Raw genomic sequence first — 13,731 nt, 5'->3', positions numbered from 1 at the left:
TGATTTCTATAGAAATAATCTTGACAATCATTTGATTACTAATATCAGATAAAGCATAAAAAAAGAATACATATGCTCACCAGGGGTATTCATCAGTATCATAGAGGAAATCCAGAACAGAATACTTGCTGAAGAGAGATTCTCTACAGATGCCTTCAGATGTCATATTTGCAGATAACAATATGCTGACTGCATCTAGACCTAGAACACTGTAGAATATTCTGAATGAGACCCACAAATCAATCAAAAAAGAATTTGGCCTTAACTACTCATACAGGAAAACCAAGCACACAAAAATGTATATTGTCATGGCTATTCTATAGAGTTGAATGGAGAACTCATCAAGGGGTGGTTAGGTGGCGCAGTGGATAGAGCACCAGCCCTGGAGTCAGGAGTACCTGAGTTCAAATCTGGTCTCAGACACTTAATAATTACCTAGCCGTGTGGCCTTGGGCAAGCCACTTAACCCCATTTGCCTTGCAAAAACCTAAAAAAAAAAACCCAAAAGTTCATCGATATTTTTCATCATTTGTAAACTGTAGACAGACTTTGCAGATGGATTGAGTCTAGAATGGACCAAAAGGAGATGAGCTTGGATTGCCTTTGTTGAAGATTCAACATTATTTTAATGTTCCTAGTTTCTATTTAAGGCAAAGTTTCATCTTTTTAATACCAATATTCTACTATTGTTTTATGGCTTCAAATCATGGAACTCTACAGTTTCCAAGTAAAAGTGAAAATCAATTGAAGAAAAATGGAAAATGACATGGTAAATGAGCATTACAAAACAAGAAGTTGAGTAATGAATGTCATAACACAAATAATTCACACACAGACACACACACACACACACACACACACACACACACACACAAACACACACGAGGAGCAAGTTTTACTTGAGGAGATGAAATAGGAGAAAGCCAGGACTGAGCATCACAGTCAATGACCCTATGATAATTAACAAGCAACATGGAGGCCCTATACATCTGGCAATGGTAGACATACCTAAAAGAATTGAGAAGGAGGCACTAGAGAGAAGGTGTGGACCCTGAAATTTTGCCTAGTCCCTATCCAGATTTACCTTTCAACTCTATCATTGGGACAACTAATAAGTTATAATACAATTAAAATCTTCAATATATAACTGAGGAAACTAAAGTTAAAAAATTGCCCAACATTACAAAGTTAATATGGTGTAGTCAAAACTCAAATTCACATCTTACTACAAATTTTGTGCTCAATTCATTTGACCACACTGACTGCAAGACCATCTACCACTTCCTAAAAGCTTGCATTAATTAGAACTTTAATACACTGCATATTCAGTCACCTATAGAGGAAGGAATGGATGCCCTGAATCAAAAACACCCATCCTCACCAATATGCCTAAAACACTATCATTACAGTCCCTTTATTTTGTATTTGTCAGTATTTTGATGGATTGACTTTTAAGTAACTAAATATGTAGGGCCAATAGTTAAGTCATTATCAACTATTAACACTTTCAGCATTAATTGATCTGCCACACCATAAACTCCCTTTTAAATCTCTCTTTTTTTTTAGGCTTTTGCAAGGCAAATGGGGTTAAGTGGCTTGCCCAAGGCCATACGGCTAGGTAATTATTTAAGTGTTTGAGTATTTGAGACCGGATTTGAACCCAGGTACTCCTGATTCCAAGGCCGGTGCTTTATCCACTGCGCCACCTAGCCGCCCCTCAATTTCATTTTTTTAAAAAGATTTTATTTATTTTGAATTTTACAATTTTTCCCCTAATCTTCCTTCCTTCCCTCCACCCCCCCTCAGAAGTCAGTCTGTCAGTCTTTACATTGTTTCCATGTTGTACATTGATACAAATTGAATGTGATGAGAGAGAAATCACATCCTTTAGGAAGAAACAAAGTATAAGAGATAGAAGGATCAGACAATAAAGTAGCAGGTTTTGTAAACTAAAGGTGACAATCTTGTCTTTGTCCAAACTCCACAGCTTTCTCTTCAGCCTCATTTGGACGACTGTTTAGGAAGCGATTAGCGGGAGAAGGGCTGAGGACACAGGCTCAGCTGTGACGCGACCTGGCCCCAGCCCGGCATCATTTGCTGGGGGCCCCGCAGGCCTCTCTCCTCTGCAGCCTGGGCCCGGGCCCGGGCTCCCGCCCTGAAGGCAGCCTAGGCCGCCGGAAGGGCGGCGAGCAGCGCCCGGGCCGGGCCGGGGTCTTTCAGTCCTCTCTCAAGAGAGCCCGGCCCCTCCGGGAGAAGAGCCGGTTCATCCACGCGGGAAGGCCGGGGGGCGGCGGCTCGCCGGTCGTCATGACGACGCCTAGCATCGGGAACGCCTCCCAGGCGCGACGTCGTGACGCCATCACGCCCCAGCTCCGGATGGCCCCGCTCCCCCAGCCCCGACGTCGGCGCTCGCGGGGGGAGGGGCGAGGCGGGGGCTGGGAGGGAAGCTCAGCGAGGCTCCGACCCGAGCCCGGGCGGCCGAGGCTCCGGCGGCCCCGAAACCAGGATAAGCAGAAGAATCGCCTCGGCAGGGGGCGGAAGCCGGGCGCGCGGTGCCGTAGCCATGCAGGTTCCGGGGTGGCTCTAGGGGCGCGGCCGGCGGGAGGGCGTGGGGGGGGGCTCCGGCCCCGGAACCTGTATTTCAGGCGAGGCAGCGCTCCGCGCGGGCGGGAGGGCTATGGCGCAGGCGGGGTGCGGGGCCGGCGCCGGGAGAGGGGCCCGGTGCATGGCGGTCTGTCGGCGGAGTCGGCCTCGGGGGCTGTCAGGTTGGTGGCTGCGGGGAAAGCGGGGCCGCCGTCCCGGGGTGGGGGAGCCGGGCGGGCCCGGGGCCCTACGGGGAGCGGAGGCCCAAAGCCCGCCATGCCCGGCCTTCTCCAGCCCGAATGGGGCATCCGGGCGGGAAGGAGGGTAGGCCCGGCCTGGGCCAGCCCGGCTGCCCCTCGGAGCGCCCCCTCCCCAGAGCAGAGTCCGGGCCCCTCCCCCACCGCGCGTGATCGGGCCGCCGCCCTCCCTGCCCCCGTGACCTTTGCACTTTGCTCCACCTCCGCTTGGACCCACCCCCTCCGTCCCCGTGGGCCGGTTCAGTTCGGGCAGGGGCCCGGTCCCTCGGCCCGTGCCCCCGGGATCCCTCCCTCCCGGGGAGCCCAGCTGTCAGGCAGCGGCGTGTGCCCGGCCGTGTGCCCGGGCCCAGCTTCCCCACCCGCAAGCCCCCAAGCTGCGGGCACGAGAGCCGGCTCCCGAGGCCTCGCCCGCTCCCGCGCCCTTTGTTCAGAGCCCCGAGGGAAGGGAGGGGAACTGAGCACTGATTAAGTGCCTACTATGTACCCAGCACTATGCAAAGGACTTTTTACAAATATTACATCACTTGATTCTCTCAGCAGCCGAGAGGTAGGTGCCATTGTTTTCCCTATTTTGACAGCTGAGGAAATTGAGAAAGACAAGGTTTAGGGGTTCCAAAGCTAGTGTCTGGGGTCCATTTTTAGACTTATTTCTTTCCTGACCTCAGGCCCAGCTCTCAGCTGTGCCACCTCCCCAAAAGAATCCAGAGAGGATAATAACCTTATCCGGAAAGGATAATAAGTATTTTTCCTGCAGATATTAAGATAGTTTGACTCCATGGCCTGTCCCTTTGCTCACAACACTCAGTCTCTCGCTTTCAGTAACCTGCCCTAGAATCTCTTTACCCCTTATGTTCATAGTCCTTCCTTCTGGTCCCCATTACTTAACGCCTATGCTGTTCTTTGAATCCCCAGGGCTAGCTAGTCTTCAGCCTTCACACAGTGCCTGGCATATAGCAAGTGCTTAAGAAATAAATGCTTGTTAACTGACAATGCCCCCATAGGCCTAAAAGCACATGATCCCCTGAAGCTCCCCTCCTCTTTCCCCATAATGATTCTGATTTCCAGGGACCATGAACTCTGGTGGCTTCCTATGTCATAATGCAATTCATCCCATATGTCATACTGCCCCTCAGATTCCTTGACTCACACCTGTCCTAACTCAATTCTCATGGATGCCTTCTTTTTTTTTTTGCAAGGCAAATGGGGTTAAGTGGCTTGCCCAAGGCCACACAGCTAGGTCATTATTAAGTGTCTGAGACTGGATTTGAACCCAGGTACTCCTGACTCCAAGGCCGGTGCTTTATCCACTACACCACCTAGCTGCCCCGACTTCTTTTTTTTTTTAAAGATTTTATTTATTTTCAGTTTTACAATTTTTCCCCATCATACTTCCCCCCGCCCCATGGATGACTTCTTAAACATCACCCCTTCTCTTCACCTCTGGACCCCACTAGTTTCCCAATGTCCTTTTCCTCCCATCTGATCCTGTGCTTACCTTCCTAACAAATTGATTTCAGCAAGGACCTGCCTCTTCCTTCCCAAAGTTATGCCTTTCTTCTCTCTTGAGCTGCAGACACTTTACCCTGTTCATTTAATTTTGACCAAGAGGTCTCAGCTTCACAACATCATCATTTTCATCTTTGTCTAAAGAACCATAACTATTTAAAGCTAACTCTCTGGACAGCAGTTTAGTCACCAAGGACTCTTACTTTGGTTTAAAGTATTTGAAGCCATCAGTTCCCCTCGGAAGCACATATCACTGCCATAAATGTATTTTTAAAGCATTGTCCTATGTATTCTTTTCATATAGAATGCTTTATACTTCAATATGTACATGCATACACTGCCCCATGTTTAGCCTACAAACTCTGATCTTTGGAGCCATTCTTTTCACACTTTAAAAAAGTATAGGCTGAGGAGTAGCAGAACCTGATTGATAGTTAAGGTGTACTACTTAAATATTCAATTCAGTTATGGTGACTGGATTTTATCCCAAACTTGGTTTTTACGACAATGGTGAATGAATTATTAATTAGGTATTGAAGTCCCAAATCCAGTAATTAGCAAATTCCAAGAGGAGAAAAGAAGAAAAAGCCAATGCTTTAATTCACAGTCAAAAATAATACTATTAAGAGGTGCATAAAATCTGTGCTGGTTTCTACACGCATTGAATAAATGTGTCCCTCAAAAGGTAATGATTTAGTCCCCCACTTTAATTATCATAAGTGTTAGTCTTTGACTACTCAGTATTTCTGGTACTTAAGACAAGCACATATTTAGGTCATAGTATATGGTTAGTTTGCATGAGTCTCAGTCTGGTGTTAAATCATCACAACTACTGGGGAAAGGCTACAAAGTACACAGCTTGCCCTGAGTCATATTTATGCAATTTGAGGAGATGATGTCTCAAGATTCATTAATACACTGATAACAAAAATCAACACCCTAGAGCAATTAATTCTTTTGGTGGTTTGGGTGTTTTCATTCTGTTCCGTTCTTTTTTTCAGTCCTGACACAAGTATTGTAATTAATTGTCCTGCCCTGGCTCTACTCCCTAGTTCTTCTCTTGCCCACCCTTAACACCATACCTTTGCTACCATCTGGCAACTTCCCTTAGTGAGTAGGAGGAGGTAGTGGATCCAGGGTAAACCAGGTAAGGCAGTGGATCATAGGGACTAGAGTAGGAGAAAGACCACAATTCATGGGAAGGCTATATAGTAAACCTCAGTTTTTGACCCTTCTTCAAGGCATTTTCGATAACTTGGAGGCCTGAAAAGTATAGGCAGTATAGAAAAGGTAGCCAGAATTCCATAAAACATGAAATAAAAAAGGAACAATGATAGGGGAATATGTAAGTGATTCAATTCAAGTTTACAAACATTTATTAAGAATTTATGGATCCAATGAAAAAATGTGTGTCTAAGCATTTGAAAACTAAAGTGTGATAGTGAGTGGAAGTATGACTTCAAATTCAGTATGGTAGATCTAGAAGAAACCTTTGGAGATCACTTGGTTGGTTGTCTCTGTTGACTAAGAAGTGATTTGAAGGTGAGATGTTGGAGAAAGCTTTGTTTTGAGCTGGGTCTTGAAGTGGTTTATGCATGTGAATCACAGAGGGGAAGCAAGATGGGGAAAACATGAGTGGAGGCAGGAACAGAAACTATAGTAAGGTGACTTCCACAGAGGATTAGTTGGTGAGTAAAATACTCTCAGATTAGATGAATGGGAGACAGGAGGTTATTTGATGGCAGTAAAGAAGGCTAGAGTTAGGAGGGCTAGAGTGGGAGTTGAGAGCGCATCCCAACAAATAAAAAGGAACATTGGGATCTAAATTCAAATTTGGGCCTAGTTTGAAATTGAGATACAAAATTATTTATCATTCATTTGGTCCCTGTGGGCCTTTGCTTTGCTAAGATTTTAATTACTAAATACTTATCAAAAGTTTTTTGCATATAGTTAATTTAGCAAACATTGATTAAATGCCTACTGCCTGTGAATTATTGCCCTATCCTCAGAGCTTATGAAATGATAAATATATATACCTAATTTACATAAAAAATACTTATTGAGAGTTTCCTATGTAAACATTTCCTTAAATGCCTCAAGGATAGTAAAGAACAGTTTACACATTAGGCTCTATATGCCTTTAATTTTCAATTTATGTTTTGCTCCTCACATCATAGGAATAGTTATCTCTCTATTAGTCTGAGACACCCATTGTTATCCTATTTGTCTGACAGGTCATGGACAGAATTCATTTAAAGCCCACATGCATATAGATTGTGTTCTCTCACTCACCATTGGCAATAAAAATGAGCCTCCTGAATGTGAGAATTGGATGGGAAACAACACTAAAATAAGGCCTGGTACACACGGTGTTTAGAATTGTTGAAAGAATGAATGAGTGATGAATAAATGAATGTAGCTTCTTCAATTGAAGGGATCAGTTAATTGGTCTTCAGGTGCTTTTTGGTGGACCTGTGACATCATCCCCCTGAACCCTAGCCCTTGTGGTTTTAATTTGGATAAAAATCTAGATTTAAAATGTGATCAGTGCTTTCATAGCAAAAACAAAACATTGATATCAGCTATCTGAGCACTTCTCTGGGACAGGGACTATATAGTGGTAGCCCATAATTGAAATGATTGTTAATAATTTAATGGATTAGACAAGACTAGATGTCACTCTGGTCCTACTAATACCAGAAACCCTGGAAGCCTTTCTCTTCTAGTGCTGTGTCTCCATGACACAGAATAGTAAATAGATGTATTGTGGGACTCACTACGTTGTTATATTTTATATATGGATAATGCCTCATTAAGCTTGGTCATTTTTACATGCAGACTTGTCAGACTTGAACTCAGGTACTCCTGATTCCAGGGCTGGTGCTCTATTTATTGTGCCACCTAGCTGCCCCTTCACATGCAATTCTTAAGAAATATACATGAAGGGGAGCTTGCACTGGGTAGAGCACCGGCCCTGGAGTCAGGAGTACCTGAGTTCAAATCTGGCCTCAGACACTTTATAATAATTACCTAGCTGTGTGGCCTTGGGCAAGCCACTTAATCCCATTGCCTTGCAAAAAAACAACAACAAAAAAGAAATATACATGAAGTATAAAATTCTGAACCCAACAGTGCCCTAGAACTGTGCAGTTTCATTGAACCAGCAATATATCTCATGAATAGAAGATCTTAGACTTGTTTGTAGCTAAGCATGCCCTGGAGCATTCCTTTAAATATTACCAAGATTCCCTAAGGTAAACTTAGAGGCTTGTGATATCTGCCCTCATTTGTAGCAATTTGCAATGAAAATGTGCCCCCACACAGCACATAATGTATCACAGTGTAGTCCATCTGTTTGAAGAATATAAGATGAAGGCTTTTTTTTTCTCCACTTTGTTACAAGGGAAGGTTCTCTTGATCAGGGTGTGGGAGGAATATATCTAGAAAATGATTGATATAAAACAAAAGGCACCAATAAAACCTAAAAATATATATTCAATTAAGAAAACACTGAATTTTTCTTTATACTGCCTTTCTTATTCATATATATATGGTCATGTCATTTCTCTGCTCAGAAGTCTTGGGTTGTTCCCTAATGTAAAAGGACAAAGGAAGAGATTTCAGATTTAGGGAATAGAGACTGATATATGAGGTAAAGATATGATTTGGGGATGGCATGAATAGAAGGGAGTAATATGAGACAAGGGCAGAAAAGTAAAGTGGTACTAGACCATGAAGGACCCTCTGTGACCCTTTTCTCAGTGACCAGGAGCCATCAAAGAATTTTGAGCGGAGGAGTAAAATGATCTTAACTCTGTGGATAACAAAAATTATTTTTATAACTGTATGAAGGATGGATTGTAGGAAGAAAAGAGTGGAGGTGAAAAGACTTTTAAGAATGCTCTTGGGGGGGCGGCTAGGTGGCGGCTAGGTGGCGCAGTGGATAAAGCACCGGCCCTAGAGTCAGGAGTACCTGGGTTCAAATCCGGTCTCAGACACTAATTACCTAGCTGTGTGGCCTTGGGCAAGCCACTTAACCCCATTGCCTAGCAAAAACCTAAAAAAAATGCTCTTAGAGGAGTCTGACAGATGGCTAACGATTTCTCCTCCTCAAAGTTCTCTTTATGGTTACAGTGGAAATCACCCCAGGTTTTCCAAGGATATACCAATGGAATGCATGGTTATTGTACTAGAAAAACTTTCAGTTCCAGTAACAAACTTAATCTTCTTTAAGAGGAATAGCCTGACAGGTCCACTTCAAAAATCCAGTCATCAATAGTCTCTGCACTTGATAATGACATCTTTGCCCATTGTATATATAAACAGAAAAAAACCAAATAACTTTCTATTTTGTTTGACTCCCTCAACCCCCATTCCTGCTTGTATATAATGGTGAAGGAATGGTAGAGAGGAGTTAAGTTGTATAAAAGATACTCAAGATGATGTAAATATTGGTATTCCAAATATTGCCTAGTGACAAATAAGTGGACGTGCTAGTAGATGGACTAAATCAGTGTACTAGTTAGCATACTCATAACTGAAACATATCAAAAACTGAGCAACAGATGTCAACAGAGCTGTTTTTCTTCCTAAATTAAAGGGAATAGTCCTTGAACTTTGTTCAAACTCCACATAAAAATGTGATTCTTAAAAGGATTTGTTTTGGCTAAATAGATTACAGCTTGTTGTTAAAATCCAGCATATTTGAATGTCCTTTGGAATGGAGAACGATTCATTTTCCCTAATCTTCATGGCTCTGAAGTAAATCATGTATGTAGATTTCTAGCAGCTGAGTTAAAATCATATCAAAAAGCTACTTAGGATTTTAAAATCAATTTGTACCGTTGCTGTGAGTTGCTTTAGATATGCTTTTAATAAGAGTATTGTATTAATGCAGATTTCTGCATTTAATTTCCTGTTTTCCATTTGGGTTTTGCTTTGTAGAAGCCCTCAGAGCCAATTTTTTTTTTTTAGGTTTTTGCAAGGCAAGCGGGGTTAAGTGGCTTGCCCAAGGCCACACAGCTAGGTAATTATTAAGTGTCTGAGGTCGGATTTGAACTCAGGTACTCCTGACTCCAGGGCTGGTGCTCTATCCACTGCGCCACTTAGCTGTCCCTCCACCTATTTTTAAAAAGAAAATCAAGAAAAAATGTGAGGTGTTTTTTTCCTTACAAAATTCACAACCCATAATATACTTTTATTTTTCTACTTTGGATTTTGTGTAGGGTTAAGACTAGTGGTCAATTTCATAGCTAGAGAGAAAACAAAAAACTGTTTTTTTGAAATTTTCTCACCATCTTTACATTATTGAAAAGTTATTACACAGAATCAAATTGCTTGTGTCAGACTAGACAAAAGTTTAAAGGGAGAATAAATCTGATTCTTCAGTGACTGCTGACTCTGATAGACTCTTATCCCTCTCATCATCTGTTTTGCTTGAAGTCCCAGTACACCCTTAGAGCTTTTGGTGGTGGTGGTGGGGTGGAACATATCAGCAAACCAAGCTGTAACAACACAACAGAACAAGACTTTTTTGGAGTATGCACTATTTCGTTGCAGTATTGAAGTCATTGTGGGGGAGGATGGCAAACAATTTTCACCATGTCAAAACCATCTACTTTGATATATGTTTAGGCTCAGTGGTTGCCTCAGCCCTTGCTTTAGATCAATGATTTCATCTGAATGGATATTCTCTCACAGATGAGGATTACTACTCCTTCCATTTTAGCACATGAACAGGAAAATATCAGAAGGTCCTAATTGTTTTTTTTAATTTTTTTGAATTTTTCCTTTCTTTAAGCAAATGGGGTTAAATGATTTGCCCAAGGTCACACAGCTAGGCAATTATTAAGTGTCTGAGGTCACATTTGAACTCAGGTACTCCTGACTCCAGGGCCAGTGCTCTATACACTATGCCACCTAGCTGCCCCAGTATAATGTTTTTTAAAAAATTGTGACAAATTTGTATGTTCGTTCCTCTTTGAATTAAAGATACCATTATTTCATCATTGTGGATACTCTTTGCAGAAGAGTACCCTAATAGACATGCCTTACACATTCTCATGAGTTGTTATGGCCCCAAACATTCCTTAACCCACTTTACCTAATCTTCCTTACAAATCTGATGTAAATTATGTATATAGATTTCTAGCAGCTGAGTTGAAATTATATTAAACAGCTATTTAGGATCCTAAAATTAATTGGTGCCATTGCTGTGAGGTGCTTTAGATAGACCTTTAATTTATATATTATATAAATGTAAATTTCTGTAATTAAATGCTTATCTTTTAGAGATGAGCCTCATAGAACTTAACTGGCTATGTCAAGACCATCTTAGTCCATTTCCAAACTCATCTTGGAATCCTTACTATTTTGGTAGGTCAGATCTCACCCTAATATAGGACTGCTAAGGTGGCACAGTGGATAGAGCACTAACCGTGGAGTCAGGAGGGTGGGAGTTAGAATGCAGCCTCAGACACTTGCCACTTACTAGCTGTGTGGCCTTGGGCGAGTCACTTAACCCCCATTACCTCACATCCAATCATCCTGATTCATATCTGACCACTGGACTCAGATGGCTCTGGAGGAGAAAGTGAGGCTGATGATTTAGTATAGCATCCCCCCTCACTCAAATCCAATTCATATGCTTGCCATGGCATCACCTCCCTGATGTCATGTTCTTCAAAAATGAGGGACAAACATTATTATGGGGTTGTGAAAACAGGCTCCCCCAACACCATGATGATTTTGGTGGGCCTTTAACAGATGGAAAATGATAAATTTTAGATGGAATCTTATGATATCTCACTATATTCAGAACTTTATTTAAAGTTCCTTTAAAAATTATATACATACACACAGAGGTTTGTATATATAGTATATATTGTGAACTATGGAAAGTTGAGGAAGAGTGTTAAAAATTGTTAAAAGTTTATAAATCGATGAGAACACATAGTAAATGTGCTAGAGTTAATTTGGAGAAGACCAGGAGGTAAAAATTGACTTGTCTTACTGTATAATAAAGAAATACTTCCATTCCATTCCAGATCTATAATTTTCTTAACTTAGGAAATTTTCAATCAGGAAACTTCCTCTATCAATGTAGATGGTAACTATTGTGCAATTTATAATTTTTGTGTGGCATTGAGGGATTAAGTGATATTCCTGGATTACATAGACTTTGTGTGTCAGAAACTTGAACCCAGAACTTCATGACTCTAAAGATTGCTTTGTATCCATCAGAGAGTGTGTGTGTGTGTGTGTGTGTGTGTGTGTGTACTATCTCTACTGATATTTTAATGTTTTAAAGTGTCAAAAGCATTTTACATGTATTTTTCTATCAACCCTTTGAGATCAGTATTAGAGATATTACTACATTTTACAAATTAGAAAACTGAGACAAGTAAAGTGATTGGCTCATGATCAGTCAGAGGAGCAATTTGAACTCAACTCCAATCCAATCTTTTGTTGCCCTTCCAAAATAAAGGCTTCATCCCTAAAACCTGTTTCTTTTGAAAGGGGGGGAATATATATAATATATATACATATATATGTGCATACAGCAAAAGATAAAAATTTATCATTAAAATATATATGTATATCTTTATTTTTGAAAAAATCTATTCAAATAAAGGAGTTTTTATTACTATCATCCCTGTTCTCTTAACTCCTTTGATTATCATTCATTTCTCTACCTATTATCAGTAAATAAACATTTAATAAGTGTTTAATAATAAATGTACTAAGAATATGATATATGTCACACTGAGGTTTTTTACAAGCCAAATTAGGGGTAAAGGGCAGGAAGAGCAGTCTATATTCATTAATTTTTCATTGATAGCAATGAGGAAGACTTGACCTTTCTTGACAATCTGATTTAAAAGTTTCTGTTGAACCAGTGATATCTGTATGACACTTTGGTGGAGGTTAATAACCAAATCATTGATAAATTAAGATATGAATTTTACCTACATTTCCTTAAGGAAATCCAGTTGTTTGGTTTTGGTTTTTTTGGTGACACATTGCTCTTCACTGTCTTCATTTTGATTAAAAAGATGGACTTCTTATCAAGCTTTTCTTATAGAATGAGGAATTCACTTTGTAGCAGTTAGCCCCACGTTGTGATGAGATCTAGATTGTGCCTGTGTGAGACAGAAAAGTTCTTGACCAGGAGTTGGATGAGACAAATTAGACCTTACTGCTGGGAGGAACTTTAGACTAGATAGGGGCATATAAATCCAGCTTTAGGATCTGGGTACAGAACCAGAGCAGTATAGGTAGGCTGCAAGTGTCCATGTAGGTAGATTGGGTTCAGGATCAAGAAAAGCTATCAGCAGACAATAGGAGCTATGCCTATTAAACTTGGGGCAGAAGATATCTACTTTCTGCCCTATATACTCTCTGTGGAGGTAGGCAAGAAGTCACAAGCATATATGCTCCTGGAGTTTGAAAGAGATACCTCTCTGCAGGTGATGTTAACTTTGACTTACAGCATAGATAGAGGGTTAAATCTTTGGGGCTGTGATCTTGACAATTGATGATTTCCTGCTCTGGTAATAATGGACCCTGAAAAGTAGGAACAGTGGGAAGCATCAGATGCCTGCCCTCTGTTCTGCCCCTCTTTAAGATAGCATTACACTGGAAAATGGGTTTTGATAAATGAACTCTTTATTTTTCCAAGTTTTATGACCATAATGTCTCCATTTCATTTGTATTCTCCATTTTGATCAATTATTTAACATGTTTATTGAAAGTTCTGATAATTATGTTGAAATGGTTCACCCATTTTCCTTTCTAGGCCCTGGCTACTCCTTCCCAAATACTTTTTCAACAGAATAGAGTTGTGTGATTGATAGTATGTCATTGTCCTCTCTTATCAGATTTGTGACCTAAAAGGAAATCTATTCATCCAGCTGTGGCTTCCAGGGCTGCCCCCAAACCAAAATTCATGCCTGAGAGAACAAGCAGCAGTGTGCCATGGAGAACTTGGGACTGCAAACGGTGACCCTCAGTGATGGGACAACAGCCTTCATCCAACAAGCTGTCAAAGGTAAAGGTTTTTAGGGTTGCTCTCAAACCTAATCCTCCATTAGCTGTGGGGCCCTTCATTGCAAAGTACACTGCAGTCACCTGGAGAAAGGTATATATGGATCGTCCATCCTAACTACTAATCTTCAAATCATCTCAGGTATAGGAAGCAGGATCTGCTGCCTAATAGTTCTCATTCTCAACATGCCATCAGAGTTCTGTCTTCACTTAGTTTAATAACAGTGGACATTTATCTAGTGCTTTAAGCATTTCACTTTGTTATTTCCTTCTACCCTAACAATAACCATGTAAATAAGTCACTTGTCCAAGCTGGTATCAGAAGTCAAATTCAAACCTA

At 41.2% G+C, this 13,731-nt stretch overlaps 1 protein-coding gene across 3 annotated transcripts in view; it reads left to right on the top strand.

Annotated features, from left to right (window-relative positions):
• Positions 1 to 2,406: 2,406 nt before the first annotated feature.
• Positions 2,407 to 13,731, top strand: part of ZNF76 (zinc finger protein 76) — a 31,361-nt gene continuing 20,036 nt past the window's right edge. The window contains exons 1-2 of one of the 3 annotated variants that reach the window (XM_074236476.1): positions 2,407 to 2,569; positions 13,226 to 13,395. In XM_074236476.1, the coding sequence (XP_074092577.1) occupies positions 13,323 to 13,395 (73 nt within the window). In that variant the 5' untranslated portion in view covers positions 2,407 to 2,569; positions 13,226 to 13,322. Of the gene's footprint in view, positions 2,570 to 2,660; positions 2,766 to 3,068; positions 3,388 to 13,225; positions 13,396 to 13,731 lie in introns of those variants that run through there. The other 2 variants (XM_074236474.1, XM_074236475.1) reach the window with 2 other exon arrangements.

Source organism: Macrotis lagotis, chromosome 5 (assembly GCF_037893015.1).
Source record: "Macrotis lagotis isolate mMagLag1 chromosome 5, bilby.v1.9.chrom.fasta, whole genome shotgun sequence".
In the NCBI taxonomy this organism is placed as follows: Eukaryota; Metazoa; Chordata; class Mammalia; order Peramelemorphia; family Peramelidae; genus Macrotis; species Macrotis lagotis.
Note: the sequence above shows the minus strand (reverse complement) of the source record. Positions and strands in the feature narration are given on the sequence as shown.